Source organism: Neopelma chrysocephalum, unplaced genomic scaffold (assembly GCF_003984885.1).
Source record: "Neopelma chrysocephalum unplaced genomic scaffold, ASM398488v2 Primary Assembly neopelma1_71, whole genome shotgun sequence".
Classification (NCBI taxonomy): Eukaryota; Metazoa; Chordata; class Aves; order Passeriformes; family Pipridae; genus Neopelma; species Neopelma chrysocephalum.
The window spans coordinates 4255088-4281623 of NW_020897731.1; the positions used below are offsets into that span (position 1 = coordinate 4255088).

Consider the following 26536-nt stretch of genomic DNA (forward strand, 5'->3'; position numbering starts at 1 on the left):
GCAGCCTAACCTGACCAATTTAGTTGTTATGGCAAAAGACACAGAGGTAACGTTGATTTCTTCATTGTGGGCAGGCTGGTGAGATACAGTAAAACTGCTTGATGGACACTGAATCTTAACACAAAGCTTCTTAGTAACTCCTATGGCTTAATTTATAAACTTGTCAACAGTTGGTACATGTTTACTTGTTGACACAGTGGTGTTTTAGTTCCTTGAAGGTTCCTTCTTGCCCTACATGCTACAGCAATGCTCGTACATAGATTAGCAGTACGTTGTGAAAAGCAAGGTCTCTGAAAATGGTAATATCTTTGAAATGTTCGTGTGCCACAAGCTGTGAAAAACTGTGATGTCGCCTATGAAATATGTCTTAAAAAATTGGACAAAGCAAAGTAGTTCCTGTTTATTCTTTCTACCAGAGTGTTTCAAGTAAAATACGAACTCAAATTCATTTGGCAAAATAGTGGTTTAAGATTTTTTTTCTTCTGAAGCTCTTCTCATTCATTAGAGTTTACGGAATAAGCACAACCTCTTTCATCGCACTGGTAGTTAATGTGATCTCATCTCATCGTACTTAAGTGCTGGATAGCTGACACTTGCTCTCACTGCTAAGTGTTTGTGAACAGGAATCTGTCAATAAGCATGTGTCAGTGTGTGTTTCATGATCTTGCTTCCTAAAGATTGTCTCACAGCTGGCTGGGCACTTAGTAATTTCAGAATGGAGCTGCATTCCTTTTGGGAGCAGCCATGAAGATAACACTGTAGTTTGCATCGCTCTCTTCCTGGAGGCCTTTGGAGGTGACTGCTGTCTGAAACCTCACACTTCATGCAGCAGTATACAGTGATGGTATGTCTCAACATATACTGTTTGCTTTTATCTCAGTCAACCCTTTTATTTCCTCTTCCTGTGTATCTTGATTTTGCCTTAATTTTTTTTATTTGTCTCTGTGTTCTCTCTGTATTTACACATTGTGTATTTTCTTTTCTGTGCATGAGTACCATCAAAAAGCTACCTGCTACGTGAGGTTGTGCTACCTGCTACTATGAATTTGAGACTTTCTAGAGATAGATACAATCCTTTCAGAAATGAGTAATACATTGCAGGGAGAGGTAGCCTGTTACAGGAAACAGGTGAGTTAACCACGAGAAAGGAATGGACTGTTGTATTTTGAGTTGTCATGTATGGCCTTGCAAGGTTCACTTCACTGAGTCTCTTTTTCCCCATTTGTATTACAAACCAAGGCTTGTTATATCCATGTGAGCCTCGGTTTGGCTGAGTCTCCAAGATCATTCTCTTTTACATACTGAGAGGTAAGAAGAGGGAACCAGGAACTTATATCTCTCAAGGACTTTAGAGTTGGTACTCTGGCTTATGAACAGTTACTGTCTTATTAGAAACTTCTGGCTTTTAAGCAATTTAATTTTCTTTCTTTCTCTTCTTCGGTAATATACATGTCATTGTATAATAGACAGAATAATTGGGTTTAGAGTACAGAGTTCAGAGTTTAGCTTCCTAATTGTAAATAAGACTGAACTTTATTATTTTTCTAATATGGTCTGATAATTTCCTGTTGATGTGATCAAGGGAGGCTTAGAAGGTGGCCTTATATACAGGTAATATAACAGCTGCAAGTGCCACAAAACAGTTCATCATAATACATAAGGGAATTAGAGAAATTATCTATTAGGTTGTATTTCTTTTGATAACGTTTCCTTCTACTGAAGTACTGTATACTTCAATATTTTTCACAACTTCTGTAAAATTTTTGTGGCTGTTACAGATGTTCTCACAGGAAACTATTTCAATCTATTGTGAATTTTTTTCTATGTTTTGCACTTCGTCTTTTGTTTTGATTTTATATTGTGAAGCATATGAGTGTTTCCTCACATGAACTTCAAATTTTTTTCCTTGCTTTTTGAAAATACAGTAAATGCTACAACTCTTTTAACTCTTACTTAAGTGACCTATAAATACTTAATTATTTAAACCTTGAAGTTCTTCATGCATTATGATTGTTGTTGAGGGTCAGTATGCTGGAATGTTTCATGCAAACTTGTAAATACTTAGTCTATGGGAACCACTGTTTTTTTCTGAACATACTGTCATTTTTTTTAGCTATGCTGACAAATGAAACTGTTTCTCAGTTTGTACTTTTTTATTCTTCTCTGCTATTCCCAAACTTTTTACATGAGAAACTCTCAAAAATTTTTCTGCTATCTTCTTGTTCACCTCACGTCGTAGCAGTTTCTCATGATTGCTCTTATCATTAAAAATGTTTCATATATTTAACTGCAGCTTTTTAAATCTGCAGAGTCCTTAACCTTTTTTTTTACTGATTGACATCTATATCAAGTAAAATTAAAATACTCAGAAATCTGAATGCTTTCTTCAAATTGGTTAAATGAGTATGATTAAGTTGTAAGAAGTAGCCCATCAAGTAAAATCTTAAGACTGCATACAAAGCTGTCTGTTGAAATAAAAAAGCAGAAACCCAACTTTCGTTTGCCATAGCACTGCTCTGATTTTCATTAAATAAATTATGTTTTACTCTATTTTGTTTAAACTCAAGATTAATTTCTATGGTTACAGCGGATATAAATCTCAAGATTGCCTTTAAAAGGGATTGTTTATTCAGAACAGGACTGACAGTCTCTCCTTAAGAGAAGCTATTACTTAATTTTATTTTTGTAAGTTTAAATGCTTAAAAATATTTGTAATGATACCCCAAAGGCATCATAAAAATGTAAAAATAATTATACTCTAAAATTACCAAAATTACAGGAAGTGGACATTTAAAAAATCCTTCTGAGATTCATGGCTGAGAAAAAGTGAGAAGGGAAAAGTGCTTTACTTCACAACTTGAAATCTTGTCAGGAGTTTCTGCTTTCAGTGATTAAAAATATATTTTCAAATTGTCAGCATTACTCAGATGTGAAAGAATAGCATTGATTTCCCTTTTAATTACAGCTAAAGCTTCCTTCTCACAAATTCAGCAAGCACTTTCTTGGGAGAAATTTCTGTGTGACTACCTACTGGATTTTTTTCAAGTAGGAATTCCTCTCCCCCATGGTAGAGGCATTTTTTTCACAGGCAAAGCAGCTGGCAAATACCCCAGGGCAGATCAAAACCAGCATGAATAGCATCTTGTGATGAACTAATTCTGGAGTCCAGAGATTTTTTTCCAGACACTTCATGTGATACCTTGGGAAGCTAATGGACATTTGGTAGTTAACTTAACGGAAATAGGAAAGAGTGATGTGCTCTATAAGGAAGGGATTATTCTCTTGGCCTTTGGTCATGTCAGAAGATTCTGGAGTGGGGACAGAGTAAGGTGCTTTTGTTCTGTGATGCTTTTAGTCCCACTTATGCTCTGATAAACTTCCTACCCTTGCTGTAGAGTTGAGAACCTGTCATGGTTTGCCTTATTTAGCATTGTATAAGATACTTCTATTTCTTAGAAAGTGACAGGGTGAATGGAATGGGATAATATTGTAAGACTGGATTTCAGACTGACTGTTAGTGTCCCTGTTTGGTCCTATTAAAAGGTCTATCCTTTTTCTTTGCTATTATTTTTTCCTTACCTCAGTTTGCTGCTATAAGGACCAATGGATCCCCAGGTATGGAGGAGGGATTTTTTTGCATAATTCTACTTCCTAGGTGCTCTAACAAAGGAGTAGTGGCCTGCTTAGAAAAAGGAGCGAAGCAGACCATTTGAAGTGAGGTGGCACGGAGGAGGTCCATGTGCCTGATTGAGAAACTCTGGATTTACTGAGGACGTGAACAGCCTGTATCAGTGCGTCGCTCCGCATCAGCTGTGTAAGGAATTATGGTTACCGGGGCCTAGTAAGTTCCTACCATTTAGGGCAGAGGATCCAGGTCTTGGTTTCCTGTTCCTTGAGAAGAGGGGGCAAAAAAGGCCCTTTGTTTTGATTTTTCTGCGGATACCATAAAGCACTTGGATTAAAATCTTAATGTGTACAGAATTAGTTTATTTCTGCTATGTTTATTTACTGCTTTTGTGCCTGATCTCTACATGTTTTTTACATAAGGGTTCATAAACATGTTTTTTTACATAAGTGTTCATAAACATCTCATTTCTGACTGGGTGTTTTCTTGGTCCAGTATAGTGTTCTAGTGGGGGAAAGACTTACGTGGTATAAGTGCTAGAGCAACCACTTAAGTAATGTTTAATATGCGTAATATAAATGAAGATGTTGAAACATAGTAAAAGGATTTTTTGCACCAAGAACATTGTTGTACCACTGATGAAAATCCAGAAAAATACTTGGACACCGAAACAGAATGGTGCTTGTCCCTCTGAATCGTATCTGACAGGGTGGTAGGACTTTCAGACAGAATGAGTGCTGTGACAGTTTGTGCTCTGTCAGTGTAGAGGTGCATGAGTGTAAATACACCAAAGATGTAGAATTTGGAGTGGGAATGGCCTGGCAGAGCAGCGTGAGAGAGGCTCTGCTCCGGCTGCAGCTCCAGCGGAGCACTGCGGCGGCGGCACAGCTCCTGCCACAGGCTCAGCTGCTCCAGTGGCCTGGGATGGCTTATGCTGAAGCAGATTCACCTTAGTCCCAAAGTGAAGCACATGCACGTGTAGCTCTCTGAATTGCACTGCAAAAACTTGGATTCTGAATGTCATAGTGATGGTCAGAAAGAATAACCTTTTATCACTATATATCTGTTAAATGAGACTGGAAATCTCTCTCTATATCGTAAAACATCTTTGAGTCCAGAAAACATACTAAATGAGTTCAGACTGTGAGAACAAGGGACAAGAAAAATACTGCTTACAGAAAAACACAACGTTGAATGCAGTTACTGAATGCTTGTAAATGGAGCATTTTGAACAGCAATGGTAAAGGGCAATTATTGCAAATATGTATTTTGACCAATTTCCTTTTATCTCTCAACCAAAACATTCCCCACAATTGTTGTGGGGTTTATATTTTAGTCAGTGAGGTTTTCGATGATCATGTAAAAATATAAATGTTAAAGAAAGTTATGATTAGAGTTGGACAATAAACAAGAAAAAGAGAAATAGTAAGTTTTATTAAAATCAGATGTTGTGCCTTTTTTTTAATTGAAAGTATTTGTTGCCATGGAGAATAAATGAGAACTGGTTACTAAAACCATTTACCATGATGTTACATTGTAGAAAGCCTACTGTTAATTTTTTCAGGAGGTCACTTCATGTTCCTCTTGACTCTGTACAGACTATTTTCAAAATATTTAGATGTGGTTCTCTGTGTGATGGTATCAAACCAGTATGTTCCCATAAGACGTAAGAAAACAGGGACAAAGTTAACTCAGACCTCTGTCTTAAATTCTATGTGCATTTGCATTTTTCTGGTTCAGAGTTGAAATTAGGTGTTTATAAGTAATTATCCTATAAGATTTTTTTTCTCTATTTATAAATGCCTAAAGTACAAAGCATTAAAATGGTTTAAAGAATATACAATATATTTTGGGATAATTTCACTCCTAAAAAAAATCAGTGACTTCAGAGTAATTTTTCTGTACAGTTGGAGTTTGCTGTAGGTACCATGCACGTTTTTAAAACATGCAGCAACTTCATCCCCAAATAATACCCCAGTAAAACCTTCATCCAGTGATAATACCAGGTACTTTCAGTCTTTATTGTGGTCAGTGGGGGAACTGGACCTTTGAGCTCTTAGATCTTTATTTTGTGTCACTCTTTTTAGAAGAGCCTTGAACAAAAAATGTTTGCAGTTGTGTCACAAAATTACAAGTATAATCTCTTCATTGTGCATTTGACCAAATCTTATGCCAACTCTGGATTACTTATAAGGAAAGCATAGTAAGATGAAGCTTTTAAAAGGCTGCTAGTGAGGTATTTACTACCAAATTTTCCGTTTTGTATAATAAACAATGAAGAAAAAATAAAAATAACCAAATGCAGATCTGAAGTGCACTTTAGAGTCAAAGTATTTCAGTGTGAACTGACAATAGCATAAATCAACGAGACAATTTTTGAAACAAAGGCAGAATATATAAAGTATGTTAAGTAAACCAAGACTCAAAAAACAAATATTTGTTTAGAGTTGACTGGTTTTTTTAATATAGTGTACAAGACAGTACTTTTTTACTTTTTCATTTATGACAGTTTAATATCAAGCAAAATGGCATGTTTTCTGCTCCAGACCAGGTGTCAGGAAATTGGCTTTGCTTCTTATTGCAGTTTAGGGGTTTCTTAATCTGTTTGTTACTGGGCACAGAATACTGCCTGTGGTATTCTTCAGACAGGTTTTAACTTCCAATATTCCACAACAGCTAATGCAAACTTCTGGAATGATTCTTTAAAATTTTGTTTTCATTTTACAAAAAAAAAAAAAAGGTTATTTTAAATCAGAAAAAATACTGAAAATATTAAACATTTTTAAAAATGCCTCAGTCTTCATTTTCATAGCTTTTATTTCAATTAATTCAGTTTTGAATGTTCTTACCCCATGTACCACACATTTTATTAATATGACCTCCCTCATTCTTGGTTAATTCCTTTGCTCCGAATGCAAGACTACTAATAAAATGCAATTAAAATGTTTCCCTGCCCTTTGCTGCTGCTGTAAGGTATATGCTGATGTAAAGCAGAAACTGAACAAAGTCACAATTTTCCTGAGATTAGAGGTAGCCAGGCTGGCTGTCTCCTCGCCTCCTGCTCCCCACTTCCAGCTCCGGGCCACCCCCACGCCACAGTTTAGATATTATTTGCTCTTTTGGGTCTCGGATTACGAGAGCAATTGATCTGCGTGACCTATTTTAGAAACTTTCACGTTTGCTGGGGAAACCTAAACCAAATGTATCCCCTCAAGAGACAAATCAGCCGAAAACTGGCGGGTTGACATTTGGAAGCAGCAAATGTGCCCCTGCCGTGAATTCTGGGGGGACAGCACCACCTTATGGGCTGCTGGAGAGTCACCAGCCAAACCCCTTTAAAGAACTTGGAAGTCTTCTCGCTTTTAAATTCAGAACTTCAGCTCCTGATTTAAACTTTGGTTTAATTTAATTGGTATAATCTCTGTTGCATGTCGTTGGATCAGGGAATTATATAATTTCATCTCTTGAAGATTCTAATTTCTGAAATGCAGAATCCAAGTAACAGTATTTTGAAAACAAAAATCTTGTCTGTTTGTAGTAACATCCAGCAGGAGCCTGTGTTGGTTCAATGGGCTGACAGTGCTTAAAATATAACCTAGAAGGAAGCTGTGTGGAACCTAGCCTTTCATGTGTTTTATTTTTAAAAAGTTCATAATTCTATCTAATCAAAGGTAGTTTGTACTGGAAAACTTCTCTATAGGAGTAATTTCTGTATCAAAGGTTTTCTGACTAGTTTTTCTCACCTGTAATAGTTTAGGTAAGACCCTAAGCTCTTAATTTTAAAATTTATTTAATATGAATTGTGTTTATAGTATCTATTCTGTTTCGGTTTTATTCCAGATTTCTGAAAACACTTACCTTCATTACATGCACTAACCATGGAAAATTTCATCTGGTGGTTGTTTTTTGTTTTTGGTTTTTTTTCTTGGTTTTGTTTTGTTTTTTGTTAATATGGTTTAGACACTGGAAAAACAAGCTTATATTCTTACAGCAATTACTGTATCTCCTCCTAGTACTGAGACTGTACTTTTTTTGGTGAGAAACGTAGTTCCTGTACATCTTCTGCTACCTTACTGGAATTTTGAAATTCTTCTGAAATAGGCAGTGGGTATGTTTGGGTCGACTATATGTTTAGAATTGAAAACGTGATAGGCATCTAGATATTCCTATTATAACAATTTAAATTTTACAATTTTTGTAGAGGGGATTTTAGAATATAGTCACTTACTGATGAATCTGTAGATAGAATATATTTAGGTAAGACATTGGACATAAAGCTTTTCAAACATATTGAAAAATGTGAAATTTTGTTTAGGCTTTTTCTTTTCTTTTTCTTTTTTCTTTTTAGGGTTAATAAGAAACTTCAGCCAGCAGTGCTTTTCAGTGTTGCTGAATCAACAGTAAATACCATGTCTCTCATGACTTTTACAAAAGCCTTTCTATTATGTTTTGATTTTAAGTATTTTTAAAGTTTCCTTTGACAAAGTACACCTTTTAAAAAATTCAGAGCGGCAATGTAGCGCAAAGTGTAACAGTCAGTTTTATATGGTAGGAAATACTTGCTTATTGTTCTGATGGAAGAGTAAATTTGATAAAACGCTATATTTGTTCAATGGAAATGACTGTTCAGCACGGTTGAATTCCCTCTACAATATGTCACGGGAACCTACTCCAATCATTTTAATCGTAAACAATGCTGCTGCTTCTTGCAGTGGGTTAAGCGTATGCAAATTGGAACCTACTGTTTCATGAGTGATCAATTCTTTGTTGGGAGTGGAAAGAAATGCTGTATGTATTGCTAAGAGACTGAAGGAAGCATAGTCAGCGGCTTCATTCTTAAGTCTGTGCGTCTCCTCAAGATGCTGCTTTGGAGGGAATGCTTTCCTGTTTCTCATCTTATTTAATAACACAGCTTGCTCTGAAATCATTAGAAAAATCTCTAAATGGAGGAACATCTACCATTTCTAGCGCAGGCCCCAAGTATAAATAGAGCTGTGCATGCCACCTGTGGTAGCAGATGGCAGCCATTCAAGGCTTCCTTTTGTGTCAGACCTGCATTAGATGCAATATTTGCTTTTATGTTTTCATAGGAGTTGCTTAAAAAATCTATAGCGGCAACAAAACACAGATATATGTATTAAAGAGATAGTTTATGAGCTGGAACCTAAAGTAACTTTTAAAATGTCATGTTACAGGCTTTAATGTGAATTTATAGTGGTTTTCACTTGCACGATGCTGAGGCTTTTGTTGCCACAGAGTGGAAACCTGCTACTGCTTCACTGTAGAGAATCAGTTGGGTTTTCGTGATCAAAACTACACTTGGGAGTTGTTAAATAACACCTGGAATTTTCAGATTCAGTACCTGATCTTAGGAGGTTATCATGTTGAATTTTGTAAGTTGTAGTTAAATATACCTTCATATATGGCAGATGCATCTTGTAGGAAGTTTCCTACTGGTGCTGTTCAGCTTCTGCTCTCCTTTCTGGTGATACACGTATTTGTGGAGGTGGAGCTGAAATGAAAGAAACCAATTCTTTCTATTTGGGTTCAAGCACTGTAAACCCCATTTCTGGAACAGTAATTTCAAAAAAGTAATTTCAGTGTTTTAGGGTGTGATATTGACCCTCAAGGGGAGTGCCAGTGGGAGTGGGAAGAGGGAGAGTCTGGAGTTTTCTAACTGATCTTCACTGTCAGAAGGAATGTAACCTTCCATATTCTGACAGTGAACAGAAGCTCAAGAAGATGCTTTTGCTGTAATGATATAACTGGTGCTGGCAATATTGTGAGGAGAGGTCTTTTATTCCCCTGATTCTCATTAAAATGTCAGTTATCTGCAAATTCAGTAGTGTTCTTCCCTCTAAGGTAAGTTTAGTCTTAGTGCAAGAGTGCTGCAACTACGAAGGGCCTTTCTCTAAGCCCTCCTATCCCTTCAGGGGAAAAAAGGGAAATAATTTCTTTATTTCAGGGTTGAAGGAGAGGCTTTTCTTGGCTCCAGACTTTCAGAAAAGAAGAAAGCTATTTTCGAGATGCAAAGAATGAGACGCATGACAAGAGGCCAGTACTGAAATGTGTTTGTGCTGCTTCTTCAAATTGCTGTTATCTATCCTTCTGATGGGTATGTCAGATAGTGGTATAAATATTTTGAAAACATGCATGTACAGCAAATAGGAAGTTGCAGTTATGATAGGTGGGTAAATGGAGTGACAAAAAATGGATGTGCTGAAATGCAAGTGGGATTTAAAATTCATCTAGATCTACTTGAAAGATCAGTTAGAGAAGATAACAAAAAATTATCCCAGAGACAGTGAAAATCAGGGAGAAAAAGAGAGACTGGCCAAGAAAACTGTCACAAAAGAGCAGACTTTATAATAAATTCAGGTTCGGCCAAATTCACAGTTATCTAATGGTATTAAAACCCTCTGAAAGGTAAAGTATTCTTTAGCTATTTTAATAAAAAGAAAATTAGCAAAAAAAGGTGGGTTTGTCATGCAACTGGAGTATAGATCAAAAATAGTTTAAGCATGAACTCAAGACTAAATTATTAAGGAAAAAGCTATGGACCAGCAGGATAAAAGCAATAAGTGTACTGGGAACCAGAGCACGGAATTGGAAATTGGAAAATCTCAGAACTTTGATGCAGCCAAATTGTGGTTATCAGATAGTCTTTGGATTGAGTTCAGCCACAGCAGATTTGAGAAATACCAGGTTCTCATGTCAGATATTTTTAATGGTAATAAATTGAAGATGGTACCCTTTGATCAGAGGGAGGTCAATTTAATGCCTTTAATTAGGTCAGCAAAGGGAAACTGATAATGGCATCAGCAGGACCTGACTCAGAAGTAGTCCAGGATTCAGAAAATATTTTAAGGGGAAAAAGACAAATAGAAAACAAGATACAATGAAGTATAATTTGCTGTCTTACTAAAAATAGAATGTGTCCAACCAACTTGAGCTTTAAGAAAATCTGCTTTTCCTTGGTTAAAAGACCTGAATTCTGACAGTAAAGTGTCTGATAAAGTGCCAGCAGTAAGTCTAGAGGAGATTACCAGAGGAAAAATTAATGAAATGAGATGAATTAGGAGCAGCAATTCTTCTACAGCGAAAGAAGTGTTGGACTGAAGAGAGGTTAATGGGAGAATTATTTTTTGCATTCCCTAAAACAAGAGCAAGATGAGTTTAAAAATCAGTCCCACAGTAAGACAGATGGGTAAAATTTACTGATGAGGTAATGCTGAGATGAAGGAGAGGGAGAAGTGATACATTACAGCAAGTAGTGAATGACTTTGGGGTCTTGGAATTGTGGGGAGAAGAAAGAAATTCAGGAGTAAGCATGTATTTGAAGACCTAAACAAAGAATAAGCTTGAGCATCATAAATGGAAATGGTGGAAGAAAAGCTATTTCCAGCTGAGTTACGAAGTAACTATTGCCAGTGAAAGCCTTTCTAATCATCTGCATTGAAAAGGGATGGATACAAACTGGAACAAATGCAAAGGAAAGCTGTGGGTTAGGCAACTTCAGAACTGTTTCCTGAGAGGAAACTAAAAAGTTGGAGTCAGTTGTCTGGGGTACAGAAGTTAGAGAAAGATAGTTATTGACAATAAAGTCAAACACACATACAGGGAATCAGAGCTCTTAAGGGAAAGGACTGTTTTGATGCAAGAACAGATGAATAAAAGTTGGTAATCAGTAAACCTGGAAATTAGACAGTCCTTATTTGTAATACCAACAGTAGGATTCTAATAAAACCCTTCAGTTGTAATAGGGAGAAGCCTTTATTACCTTTAGGCTGGAGCTTGATAACTTTATGAAGAGTGTATGGTGTGCCTCTGATAATCCCAGAACAATTGCAGCTTGATGACCCTGGAGATATCTTCAAGATTTATATCTGTATAATCAGCGATATTTTGTGTCTGCAGAAGATTGAGTATCATACAAAAAACCCTAATCTTTTTATTTGGATAAAATTCACATTAATGCTAGTGAGACCTCCTTTTTCATAAAAATTGTTTCATTTTGTTGATGCAGTAATGACAAATTGAATTCAAAGCTACTCCAGTAGTACACTGTAAAAAGAGGCAAAAGAGAAATCAGCAGTGCAGGATCGCAGAAGATACTGTTAGAATTTGAGGGAAAGTAGAACAAGAAGTCTCACTTCTGATGCAAATCTTGGGAACTAAGAGCTTGGTGTGAGTATGGGCATAATGGTGTCATTCTAAATTCATGGAAATAGCTTTACAAATGGAGGAGAGGCAAAGTGGGGTCAGTGCAATTCAAACACACGATGACAATTTTAGCCTAAATAGAATGCTCTTTGTGACTAGATGAATTAATTACTGTAAGACAGTGTTCTTGCTTGTCATTCTGATTCTTTCTGCTTGTTAATCACTCCTAAATTGTAGCTATTGCAGTAATATTAAGATTTATTGCTTACAGAATTTTGCTAATCTAGTTTTTAGTTTAGTGTTTGTTCACATATTAATGTAAATATTTTGAACATGTTTCTTATTTTATATTTCTGTTTTGTTTTCTGTACTACTTTCTTTCTGTCTATTAAGTGTTATTGTTCCACTGAAACATTGTGTGGCTGTTTTAAATGTTTTGCTTTCATAGTCCAGCTTAATTTACCTATTCAGCGAATTTGATGACATACCAAGTCTGAGCTGAGGAAGAGATTACTGTACAAGTAATGAGTTCAAGTGGCAATGAGAAGGAACATCTGTAGGATGGTTTAGCTTACTTTGTGCGCCTCTCTGGACTTGCAGTGACGGCAGTATTTCCCTTTTTATTGTGTATGATGATGCTAATGCACTTTAGGAGACTTTGGAACTACTGGAGTACTGGCAGAACTCAGTTTACTGTGAATGGGATGAAATTCCCTGAGCTGTTAATCACACAGAAAACTTTAAACATGGAAACTGGGGAAATTGTTATCCAATATGATGAGTTACAGTAAAAATGAAGCAGAGCAAATAATGGTAGGGAAATGGATACATCTTTATTTGTACACAGAAACATTTATTTTGAGTTGTACAAATCACTGTGGTCTTATAACTAAATTTTTTTCCTCTTTTTTCAAAAAACTGCTGATCTTTTGAAAAAAATGGAGGAATTAATCTTCTATTTATCCAAAGTATTCTGTGTTCTTTCTCTGTGGTTTTTTGTTTGTTTAATTACAAGGACCATTTGCATGAAAATAGGATTTTAAGAGTTGAACAGCTTCTGATGCTTTTTCCCAGATGCGTGGAGTAAACCACATTTATTGCATTTGTAAACTAAACCAACTTTTGTTTTGTGAAATTCCCTGTATGCTTTTTTTACACTAAATATTTACATGAATATTTTAAAATATGCTTTAAAAAAGTTCCCCTGGATCCCTCTGAAAATATATACCATTCATTTATAAAATTCTCCTCCCTTCTCCCCTCTCCCCATCATGTCTTCTTCAAGACCTGCCAGGGAAGTCATACTGGTAGTCATCTCATTTCTCTGACAAATTAAGCTACATTTCTGTAGTTCCTCCATTTTCCAAAATAAGCAGCATCTTGTGCTACACGAAATCTTTTAAATCAGACTAAAGTATGCAAAAGTTCTTCAGATTTTTCTTTTCTTTCATCTTTCCGAAGGATCTTTGTAAAGATTTCTTAATAAAGAAAATTAAGTGATTTATAGTAAAAGTTATCCACAGTTAGGTGGAAATCCAGAAGGAGAAATTTGACTGGGACGTATGCTTTGGCAAAACTTACTAATGATGGAGGTGATAGAGATGCTACTTCAGTTTGGGCACAAACTGGTCACTGTATTATGGCAAAAATAGAAAGGAGAGGGATGGCACCTTTGGCCTACAAGTTCTAATAACTTGAATATTTATGTTATGGCTCGTCAGTAAAGAGTTTAGTCTTCCAAAATTAATTTATTTCCAAAGTATACATTAAATTCTGGATTGACAATTTAAATACTGTTTTATCATATTTAATATTTTTAATATTTAATATTGTAGTTATATTTAGTGTTTGGTTTATGCTTTTTGGATAGAAGACATGTATTATTACTATTTCTAATCTGAGCTTAACCTTCATACAGCACATCTTTTTTAGATTATTTTTATGTATTGACTGCTTATAAAATGTGAACATTCTAGTATAAAGGAGTAAATTTTATTATTCCATTTAATTACAGAATAAATAATTTTACAAATTCATGTTTGAAATGTGGAATACTGAACTTCAAACATAAAATAATCAGTTACCTGACTGAAATTTTAATTATGATTTTTATTCATTTAGATTTCTCATATTGGAAAGCTGAAAGATTTTCTTCTACAACACAGAAAGGATTACATTAATGCTTATAGGTAAGTGTGCGTTGTGTTTAAATAGATTTATTTATTTATTTATCTAAAGATTTATAAAATTAACAGCTTAAAAACCTATAGGCATGATGACAAAAACCAAGACAGAGCTTATCAATTGGCTTACTGTAAGCTACTGTAAGATGAGGAATAGTGCTGTCATAAGAAGACAATGTGCCTGAATAAAATGAGACGCAGAGTTTGAAAATTATTTCTGGCTCTTAGGAGTAAGATCTGAAACAAAACCCGGAATTCTGAGTCCCACACCTTTTAAGGACCTGCAGAGTAAGTTTCTGAAGTGGTTCCTGAGACAGCAGGGTACCAGATTCAGTAATCCAGTTTTCCCTTTCACCTGTGACACTAAACCTGCGCAAAGTGTGCAGTCAGTAGCCTCAGCAGGTCCTGGAGGAGAATGATGCAAACTCTTCAGACTCTGGAATACAAATTCCAGATGGAGGACACCAGTGAGGATACAGTGTCAGGGGACAGCAGCACAAGATTTGTTTTTCTGTGACAAAAACAGTAGGCTTCATTTCTGCTAGTTATTCCTGTGTGAAGCAAGTTTTGATTTTCTTCGGCCATTAGGAAACATTCCACACTGCTGTATCTGCTTACTGCTGACAGCTTTAGTAGTAGGATTTTTAGAAGATTAAAATACAAGTTTACAGGTTGGTGTTAGTAAGAAAAAAATAGCGTCTTGTGGTCTGCAGATACTGAATCAAGTTGTCCTAAGAGCTAAATGTTACTGCAACTTGTATTTTGGTGAACTGAGTACAAGTAATAGTTTCATTTCAGAAATGTAAAACTTGCTTTTTAATGAAACTTTGTTACATGCAAACTTAGTGAGTCAGCCGTCTGCATTCCAATTCTGCCACAACCCTGACTAAAGCTGATCTTGTCCTTAAATCAAAGTAGAGAAAATGCAACCTAAAGTCATCTTGGGTTGAAAGCTTCACAGATAGCAAATAGAAGCGATATCCAGACAGATATCCATTCCCCAGGAGAAGACAATAGAACAGATGAGCCATTTGCTGTTCCTTAGGCTCAGTCCATATTGGAGGAACAGTCTTTCTGAGAAACAACTTCTGGGCCTGAAAGGGTCTGTCACAGCAATAGCAATACTGCCCAATTAATGGAATCAAAATGTGTTGCTAAGTCAGTTACTAGAAGACTTCTGGTACCCTTTTTTGTCTCCCCAAGATTTTTAAAAGTTGTATTTTGTTGTTTCAAAAATGAAACCAATAAGAGAAGATGGCATGTTTTATAAGTGGGAGGCCATGAGAACTACTCGTAGTTGGTGAAAACGAAGCTTGGGGGTGCCAATTCTGTGTGTGAGGTTTTCCAAAGCAGCGAGCAAAAGTAACTGTACAGTTATGTGTTATGACTGGCTTCCTGCTTTTCAATGCCTGTTGGAATAGGTCATGAACAACACTAGGTGGAGCTAGCTATTTAATACTGGAATAACTGGCTTTACTCTGTGAAAACTTCGTGTGAATGCAGAGATTGAGAAACTGCAAATAACTGCAGTGAGAGCAGTCAGAGGCAGTTAAACTTTGGGTACTTTGGGTACTGTTTGTATTCACAGTACTGTGCATAAAATGAAAGTGATTAGAGGACTAAAATTTTGTCCAAGTTATTTCGATTTCTTAAAGTTTTTAATGTTCTTTTTGTAAACTCTGTTGTAACAAGTTATCATGGTAATTCTCAGTGCTGTTCACACACATACACCCCACCCTCAGGTATTCATTAAGGAGAGGAAGGAAGTGTCATTTCCTTTATTAAACCATAAATAATCCTGCAGATCTCATCTGTGATTGCAGTTGATCCTGTCCTTAATGGTCAAACTTAAAATAGGTAGTACTGTCAAATTACATACTAGATTGTTTGTGTTGTTCTACTTTCTGGGTGCAAAGAGCATCACAGCATCCATGCTGTCAGTCTGACAGTCTTAGCAAAGGCCTCCTTCAAAAGCAGTTTCAGTAACTTTTCAATACTTACATAATGGGGACAATTTTTGAACAATTTAATATTAAAAGGCTGTCCTGAAACTTATGTAGGAGATTTAATTTTGTTCTTGAAATTTGACTACTCTGTATTTTGCCAGTCCTGCTATTTGTTTGTCCAACTAGCACAATGAGTTGGTGAAATTCAGCTTTTGAGTTACCAAGATGAATTATTGTATACCTTTTAAAACTTCCTCATGATGTGCTACATCCAGGTTCTTGATTGCTTCTTTGACCTTACTGTTGCAGACTATAAATTCTTCAATAATAGAGTTTTTATTTTTGGCATACGTAAAATATCCTGCTATAGAGGAGATGTCTCTAATTCATTTTTAGAGGAAAATTTTTAGCAATGAAAGTCAACTGGAGGAAGGGTTATTTGAATGCAAGGCCCTGACCCATTTTATCGAACTTTAAATATTTAACTGAAATACCTAAATTGAGCCAAAAAACCCTCAAGATTTCTTATTCACCTTCTTTCTTCTTGATTTGACTATTATTTACAAAATATGTAAATGGCAAAACACATGAAACTATTGATGCAGTGATCTAAGCTTGCTGGCTTACAGGCCACTGCACCTTTATCTTCTGTTTATCAGGATTTATTTACTTTCTCTTACATGTAGGTTTTCATTCCTTTTAGATGAGGATTGTTCCTTACCTTCCCATTTTTAGTGTATTGACTGCTACACATTCTCTTTATTCTTTCCCTCCGTCCATGTGCTGTAACACATCCCTACACTGCTTTTTACACTGTACTCCATGAGATCCTGTCTTCAGTCTTTGGTAACTTCTCTGATGTTTCATCTGTGAACAACTTGTGCCTTCTTTTCATCATCAGCTCCTTCGGGCTTTTGATCATTGAACCACCAAAACAGTTTGTATATTTGTGTTAAATATAGTTTGAGGAACTAGTGCACTAACACTTGAGAATTTGAAATGGTTCTCAGGACTCCTCCACAGCTTCCAGTTTCTCTGAAGGCTCTTTCAAGGTTTAGACAGTTTAAAAATTCCTACTTTTTTAATCAGACTTTGGAAAGAATTGAGAGAATTCCAAATTCTGATCACAAAACACCTCATATGTAAAAGGAAAATGTTTGAGAGAAGAGCTTCCCATCTGGAATTATTAGACATCTAATTTATTGTGTTTTGCAACTGCAGAGATACTTATGTGGCCAATCAGTGTGGTGTAGATGGCTTCTGAATAGAAATGATACTTTTTCCATGGGAAAGGCTGGATGAGTGGTTTCTGATGCGTCTTCATTACGTGCTTCTGTGGTCCTTCTGTGCAATTAAGTGTTTGAACATTTCAGTTGCAAATACTTCGAAAAAATTCTGAACAAATTATCTGTCTTAAAAAATAATGTTGGTGCCCAGTAATTGTACCTCCTGCCCTAGTATTTATCTGTCTAAGCATTTATCTATCTAAAGGCAGTAAATCAGTTACATCATTTGTTGCTTAATAGAAAATCATTGAATGCTTACACAGTGTTTCATGGAGAGTGTTTCCGTGTCTTTACCAATAAAAAAAAAGAAGCAGCCATTAAAGGGCTCTAAAAATACTGTTTTACTGACTCCTGTACAATGCCAGGCTGCTTTCTTGTCTAGACTTAATTGCATTTTTACAAGAAGCAAGACTTTGTTTGTTATACTGATAGAAAACACGTAGATGATCTGTAGAGACTTTCTTCCTGGAGACTCTGTAGAGACTTTCTTTTCCTGTTCTCCAGGGAATTATTTTCAAATTATTTATATTTTCTTTTTTAGTTGCACTAAGTTAATATTTCACATTTCAGAAATAGTACTTTTTTGTAGTAGCACTCTGGAATTTCTCAGCAATATTTTACAAAACTAAAAGTGCTAATTCGGGTTTGCCTGTACTGCCTGTTCCAGTAGCTGAGGCTTCCACACAGAATTAAAAAAATATATTTTACGTAGGTTGTTGTGGAATGTTTTGTCATTTGAGTAGACAAGCTTTTACCTTGGATTTACATCAGACAGCATTTAGATGGAAAAGAGCAGTAAATGAAGATGCACAAAGCTTTGTTAAATAGGAAATCAAGTGATTTAAAACATGCTAGATGCCCAAAGGGAAGAACTTTTAAAATGCCTGCTGTATTTGCAACTAAGGTTGTACAACCATGTACTTGAGTACTTATGAGGAGCATTTCTTTATATATTTGCAAGGTAGCGTCTGCAAGTGGTAAGTGGGGGAAATGTCTACTAAAAACTGTGGGTATCAGTATTTTAGAACTGATTTTTTTTCTGCTTATTGCTTCTCTCTCTTTTGTAGTACATTGTTGGAGGAAAATCAAGTTTTTCTTCTTGACTTGTTGTCTTTATTGAATTAGTAAGGAGAAAATATTTTATGCACCAGCAGAAAGTTAGTAATTCCCAAAGCTGAGGTAACACCTCCGTCAGCTCTTCTCCCTTGTGCTTTGCCAGCAAAATAAGCTGGAAGGAGCACGGCTGAAACATCCAAAAAGAGACTTACTAGTGCTTTGCTTGCTTTTAAATATTTCTTTAAGTGAGATTTCATATCCCCATTCTGCTTCTTCCTTTTTCCTTATCCATGCTACTAGAATAATTTTTTTACACTAACTTACTTTTGGGGTTTTCTCTGTCTCTCCAATTTCAGTATATTTGGGGTTTCATGTGTTCTCTTTGTTTGATTGTACTTTTTCCTCTCCTCTCCACTCCTGTCCCAGTTAGTGTTGCAGTGAGGTGGTGAAATAAAACAAAGCTCCAGCTGAGACCTTGCCAAAACATAAGGATAGCAGAAAGATTGCTTTTCATTATACTGTATTTATGCATCCCATTATAATGATGATTTTTTATGCAACAACATGTTGTTGTTATGTTTGGTTTATGATCTGATATGATCCCAGATGACTTTCTGAAGTACTCTTCTCTACTCTGTGGGTTCAGATAATTGTTCCTGCTGCAGCAAAGAGCCTCTGACCATTCCTTACTGGAATTCTTCATGTCATTTCTCCAGTTTGGCAGCATTGTTTTGAATTGAAGTCCTGTTCTCTTAAATACAGTTTTAATTTGCTTAACTTTATGCCTCTGCAAGTTTAGTAAGCATATACTCCATTCTGCTGAGTTGTTAATGGAAGTATTAAATAGCATCAGATTCAAGACAAAATCCTGTGGAACACAACTCAGTGCATCTTACTGTTTTGGTGTACAACTACTCCCAAGTTCAACTTTTTAGTTTCAGATTCATATGGTGCTTGTTTCTTCTAACTTATTTATTCACTAGTAGCTTATGAGAATGTTATGTGAGATGGTAACAAAAGCCATACTAAAAAAATATAACAATGATTGCTTGTCATCCATCCATAAGACCTGTTACTGCATCCCAGCAGTAAATTACACTGCCTACGGCATAGTCCTGATATGATCTTGGCTACTGGTGATCTTTTTGTTCTTTCCTAAGTGCTTAAATGTTACATATTTATTCTTACATTTTTCTAGGCTGAGTGGTCTGTAAGTCCTCTGCTTTTTTTTTTCCTTTGAGTTTTTTTTAAGATAGTTGCTAAACTTCATCTTTTCATCAACCTCTCATTTGCTTAGTCTCTTTTAGTTCTTGGAAGTGAGGATACATCCTTTCATTTGATGCATTTCCTATTTTATTCCAGGACTTGGTCTCATGTTTCTGATCACTGTATGAATATGCAAAAACCCTGGGCTTTTTTGGAAGTTGGTTAGTTCCATTCAAGAGTACATCTTTGTCACACAGATAGGAGGGATATATCAAGTTTACCTTCAGCATTATTCCAGGAGCCACTGCACCTTCAGGTACACTTGTGCTATGACCTCATTCCCATAGCTCTCTCTCTTGTACACTCATTTACTCAGCAACTTGTTGTTCATATATTGCCTGACACTTGTTATTGTTAATGAAAATATCAACAAAGAACTATGATCTATTCAAAATGAGAGAGGTACTAAATTGGGCCCAGGTGATTTAGAAGCAGTAAGCTAAAGGGAATAATAACTGCAGCTTTTAAGTCATCTTAGTGATGAAAGTTAATGCAAAAAAAAAATCTGGAATTTATTCATACTCTGTGTATAATTTTATTTCTCTGCTGAGTAACAAACCAACATCACATTCTTAAGTGTTTCTAATAGTAATGTTTGCACAGCAATCTCTTGTTATCACTGGCATCCGTTACCAGTTGTGAGTTGTAATCATGCACTTGACCTTTTCTGATGTGTCCCTACATGCTGTATTCCTTTAGAGGTGTCAGTAGCAATCAGAACTCATTTGCACTTTCTGTATTCTGCTTTTTCTGTTTGAGCTCAATGAAGAGCTCATGAAGTAGCTCAGTTGATCTCTCATTGTATTGCCTACTCTTCCTTTTCATCAAGGGCAGAATTGCAAACTACCATAATGTAATTTCTATATGAGAACTACTAGTTCATATGAATTCTTTTCTGTTCCTTTTTAGGTTTCCATTCTTTGTCCAATCTAACCTACTCATTTTTCTAGACTAATGAAGTCTGCCTACTTGATGTTCACTGTCTTTATTTTACTCTTCACCCACCATCTTAAAAATTACAAATAAACCAAGTTGCCTTCCAGCCTAAGTTTCTTATGAAGTTTTCTCATATTAATTAGGATAAAAATCCAGAGGAATTTATTTTCCTCCTTTCTCCCTTCTTTATCTGCACGCATTAGCCAGTGCGTTTTGGCTACTGATTCTGATTGTTTCTGAAAAATCTGGTTTGTTTGGCCTTTATTGATTTAGTGATGGATCAGTCCATTGCTGTGATACTGCCACTGCACTTCTCAGCAAATATTTGTATCTCTGACATACAAGACACAGCTGGATTTTTTTTTTCTGTTCAGTTGTTTTTTGTCTGATGTTTTGATGTGGTTTTGTTTTATTTTGGCCTGTTTTATTTTAATGAATGGTTCATTTTCTGGTAAGGTCGGAGGATGATGATTGAGTGAGTTTTCAGTATAATCTCCACGTGCAGATTTACTGGGGAGTGCAATGGGGACTTCAGTTCCCTGTTAATACTAGTGGATGCCATATGTGTTTTGACATAATGGCATATGATTGTGTGACTCCATTCTTGCCTTCCCAAGGAGGTTGGGTTTCAGGTATCCTTGCTTCCGAGTTGCTTGACCAGCTCATGTTCAAAAGTGCTGGTACCAAACGCTGTGTAAGCTGTAAGCAGTTATAAAAGGAAATGTATTCTATTTCTTTTTTACTGGGTTAAGCTGTGTTTTGCTAGCTTTGATGCTGTGAAAACTCCTGTTTAAGGTCTACCCTAGTTTTGTATTAGCAACTAGGAAAAGTAACTTAATAACTTGCTTCCCAAGGTTAAAGCTGTTGCAGTTATCACCATATCACTACCACTGGTAAATGTACCACACTAGTGGTAGTTTTTACTGTTGGTAAAAAATAAAGTGTGCCTGAGGCAGGTTTTTTCATATGTATTTCTAAGTCTGATTTCAGGGAAAATTCTGGTTTGCATTTTGTAATCTTTATTTTACCCTGTAGTGTTAAAAAGCGTATGGAAAGCATATAACTCTGCAAATACCACAGAGTTGGGCAGGTTACAAGAACATAAAGACAAGAACTTTATATACCCTGTTCAGTAGCAGACCAGCCAGAATTTATTATTGCAATTTGAAGTAGAGGAGCGTAGTTTTTTTGCTTCATCAGGGGGCCATCACCGAGCTGTGATTCCATGCTCATTTTCCAGCTGAATCTGTGTGCCCTAACACGCTCAAGTAACTCTGTAGACAGAGCTCACTGAAGGATGTTATACATTATGCCATCCATACCAGATGAACTTAATGGTCCCCTTCTGTCTGGGCCTGTGTGGAGGTAGATGTAGGAATGCATTTTCTGGCTTTACATATGCTAAAAACTTGCTTATGCCACAGACTAGTAACAAAAAGAGTCATCTGTACAAGCTGTGCAAAGGGAGTATGGGAGAGGTCTGTCTAAATATACATTTAACAATATGAGTTATGTTCTGTTTTTAACTGCCAATATGTCATCTTAGCAAGGTTGGGAAAAGCCCCTGATTTTTCTAAAATCAGGCAGTTTCAAATCTTTCATCATTCAGAATTTGCTTTCTCAGAAAGTGCAAATTAGAGTTATGTTAGAAATCACTAATTACAGCTGGGATAGAAATTCTGCTGCAAATTTCGGAAATCTGTCAGTCCTGACCAAAGGGGAACAATTCAGCTAGTAAAAGATAAATGGAAACACTATATATGGCTGGTTTTCTGTATTAAAGTATTAAAAATTAATTTTATGACATTTAGAATAGTTTTAACTGTAGGGGGAAAAAAGCCCTGATACTTTAATCTCAAATACATGGCAGTGTTGGAAATAAACATGTGAAATATAGAATATTACTTCTAATTAGTTTGTCTTACTGTTTGCTTGCTAATCTGTGCTTGTGTACTAGCTGACCAGTAAGCAGAAACTAATTTTTAAGCCAGATGAACCATGTACTGATTTTTGACATGCAACCAGTTATATGGGATGGGAATTAAGACATTTTGGTATAATGCTCAAGGACATTAGAGTACACTTAAAACTTTGTGGAAGAGATCTGGGAGACCCATGCTTACAGTACATTGATGATGCAGGAAGGAACTGATGTGTTTGTATATGGTGAGTTGGTGAGGTGGGGTTGTGTGAACTGGTTGTGGGCATTCCTGTAGCAGGGACTGCAGCAGACACAGGGCAGCTTTGGCATTATTGCAGTGAAGTGTGTAAGGGATCTCTGAGGGTATCAGGCTAGTTTTGCAAATTGAAGGTCCTTTCTTTTTACTTGTATTGCTGCATTAATATCATTGCATTATACATGAGGAAATTTTCACATATAAAAATAGTAAATTCAAATGCACGTATAAGTTAAGGTTTTCTTTCTCTTTTTTAAAAAAGAAGATATAATAGGCTGTGATCACTGTATCATCAGGAAACTCAAGATGAACATAGGATAAGCTGCTGTAGCAAAGTTTTATCATCCTGTCACCTATGGCTGTGGAAACACTGTTAAATACCTTCATAGAGTATGCTTTTCTGGTGGTTACCTACAGTGTGTTAATATTTTAAGGACAAGACTCTATTTTTATTAATTTAGTAAGAAAAGATGTATTAATACCATTAGAAAATACTAAATGCATTATGTATAACCTAAAATAGAAATAAACAATGGGAACAGGTTTTAATGAATATTACATTCAACTTGATATTAAAAATTTGCATTATTTTCTAGTATTCTTAGTCTGTTTTGAATTCACAGATTTCATAGTACAGCTACTTTAAAAATGAAGCTCTGTATTTTGGATAATGAAAATATATTTAACTAAAATAAGTTCCTTTTTTTTTGTACTTCTTTCAGTATTTGAGCTATTCCATTATCTTAATTGTTTTTGTGTTTTTAGAATTGAAATACACTTCACTGAAATTGCTGAGGGCAATGATATATTTTTTAGTAGTATTTTCTCCTTATCTGCTCGGTATTTGATTATGGACAAGATGATGCTTGCTTATATATTTTACTAGTAAAAGTGTTTAAAAAAAATTTAAAAAAATTTGATAGAAGTGGCATTTTTATCAGAGATATTTATTGTACTTTTTATTACATTTTCCATAAAAATCAGTGTTCCAGAAAAGTTTTTGTGAAGATGGTGCCTGGGAAGAAGGTCTAAGATGCGTACTCGTGGATTTTATGTTGGGGATTTTATAAGTGACAGGTTTGTCTTTTTTCTCAGCCATATTATGTCTGAGTATGGGAGGATGACAGATACAGAGCGTGATCAGATAGATCAAGATGCTCAGGTGTTTATGAGAACGTGTGCTGATGCCATTCATCAGCTGAGAACAGAAGGTAAACTAAGCAGCTCTTACATGTTTTTTCTCAGTTATTGATAAAGGCTAACGTAATGCTGAATATTGCATGGTGAATCTGAAACACTTTTAGAAAGAGATTAGTGAAGTCTCATTGCCTTTTTATTTGCATCTGTGTAGTCCCGTTGGCTGTTTAACACTGTACTTCATTTTCGTAAATGTTAGTGGAAAGAGAGGCCAGAGCATAGAATTTTATTTATTTGATCAAATACAAGTGTAAAAAAGGGTCTTTACAACTTGAGTAGTGATTCATCACTGTGGCACAGAGGCCTGAACCAAAGCTCTCTAAATTCAATGGTTATCTCTTTCTAACTTGTCCACCTGTAAGGTATTACAGGTATAAAATTTCCAAATTTAAGATAATTAAATAACTTTATGGAGTTCTGGTAAATTAACAGCATTTTTGACTTCTTGAATCCGAGATCATACCTCTACTACGCTATCTTGTGGAAGTTGTAGAGACAATTTTTGTTTGGCCATTTTCAAGTTGACTTGCTGTATCTCTGTGTTTAGTCGATATACTAAAGATTTTCATCAGCTGTGAAATGCTATCCAAACATAGTTGTAACATTATTCAGAATCACTGAAAGTCAGGCATGCGTGGGAACTACATACTATAAAATAAGAAATATCAATATATGTGAAATAAAAGGATGTTTGACACAATAAATCCCAAATACTTCCACATAGTCTATACACTGGGGAATTTGAAGAAGTTCCATATTTTAAGCAAGTTAAATCTCTAGATCTGTGTTGCTGTGCTTAGCTAGATGACACCTATTCCTGTTTAGAAATTTAATTGACATAATATAACTCCTTGGCATATATAAAAATACTGTAAGACACTAGCTGGCTATAGTTTTTGATTTCTTGTAATGACTTGCTGTTTTAGAGAACCTATATTTAAATATAGCTATATTTAAAATAGGCTTTTGAGTATACAACTTTCATATCAACTGAAAGTGCAAACTGTTTTGGAATTCAGTAAGAAGTTACAAGATTGTCTTATATCTTTCTTTTGTATTTCAGCACACAGGGGTGTCCTGTCTGCTCAGGTAAAGGAGCACAGAACCGCTGTCTTGGACTTCATTGAAGATTACTTAAAAAGTACTTCGTATTTATTGCATGATTAAAAATGGATGATTGCATTTTCCAAGAAAGGAATCTTGCTCTTCTAACCTGAAATTTTGTTTACTGCTATCTTGAACAGGAGTGTGCAAGCTGTATTCTGAACAAAGAGCCATCCGAGTTAAGCGAGTGATAGATAAGAAGAGACTGTGAGTAGTGTCAAAAATAGTGAACTGTACCTTTTGCTTGTAGGACATTCAACAAAACTGTTATTCATGCCTAGATTCTAAGGAGATTGTTTTAATGGAAATCTGTGGTTGCATGAGCATCTTCTGCTGTCAGCAGGTGCATTCCAGGGCTCTTTTACAGAGTGCCAATATAGTGCTATACTTCTCATGTAGGTAAAAGATTAAAGCACCAAATCAGTAAAATGTGGGTTAATAAACCTATTTGACTTCTACAAGTTCACCAAAATATTTTTATGTGTCCCATTAAGTAATATTCTGAACAAAATTATTTACAAGAAAATCCTGCATTGGTGATATGTCTCAGAGATAGGATGTCTCAAAGATATGCCATTTAGGATACTGTCTGTTTAGGTACAAGAGATGATCACTTTTCTCTCCTGTTCTCTTTCTTTCTGGCTTTTTTTTGCCTTTTTTTTTTTAAACCCCTATCTTTCTGCTAAAGCAAGTGACTGTTTTATTAGTAAATGCTACTTGAGATAACAAGTGTTCGTGGCAAGTAGAAACATGATGTACCTCATTACCTGTCTTTATGGATGTAAGAACTAGAAAACTGATGTTGACCAAGTAGAGTCTGTATGCATTGCAGATGTGATAGAATGGCCAAATTATCATTTAAATTAAAATTCAATTTAAATAAATCACAGTGCATAACCCAATCTTTATTACGACTTGAAGAAAAATAGTATAGTTAATTTGTGATTTCCCCAAGGATTTCAGCTGATGCTTTATGTGATGAGAAGTGTACTTTCACTTAAAAGAACTAGGCATTCTTTAAACAATGCATCCCAGGCACTTTGTTCATTTTAAATTGAAATACATTTAGCATACTGTGCAAAGTAAGGACAACAAACAATAAAGGAATATATTTCTTTAAAAGTAAATTAATTCTAATGCAGCTCTTCTTTCCTGCAGTTTAGTCAATTTAAAATATGTATGTATCAGACAATACTGAAAGGTTTGCAGTAGGAATATATTTCATCATGTTTCCTTTCATACTGATAACCATCCTAAGCTCTTCAACAAATTGGCTGAGTATTATAATCTTTTTACAGAAGTTGTCTTTATGTATTAACTCATATTTTTTGATTAAAAAATTCTGCCAGTTAGGACTAGTTCCCTGTAAAGAAAAGCTGAGAAATAGAAACATAAGCATTTTTTTTCTACAAAGGTACTTGGTTGTGATTTTCAGTTTTTGTGTTTATTGATATTCAAGATTATATTTCATTTTAATTGTAAATTTCTTTTCCCATTAGAATATTTTGTGAATTATGTATGCAATTATTAAAATCAAGCTGATAGTTTTGTTAGCTGGGGAAATGGTGTTTAATATTATTAGTCTCAAAACTATTAT

General features: G+C 35.4%; 1 protein-coding gene across 1 annotated transcript in view; it reads left to right on the forward strand.

The window, feature by feature from the left end:
• The window catches only part of STX18 (syntaxin 18), a 59538-nt gene that overhangs the window by 18978 nt on the left and 14024 nt on the right, over positions 1-26536 (forward strand). Inside the window, exons 2-5 of the mRNA XM_027686680.1 lie at positions 13910-13977; positions 23734-23849; positions 24899-24976; positions 25080-25146. Coding sequence (XP_027542481.1) covers positions 13910-13977; positions 23734-23849; positions 24899-24976; positions 25080-25146 — 329 coding nt within the window. The remainder of the gene's footprint in view (positions 1-13909; positions 13978-23733; positions 23850-24898; positions 24977-25079; positions 25147-26536) is intronic.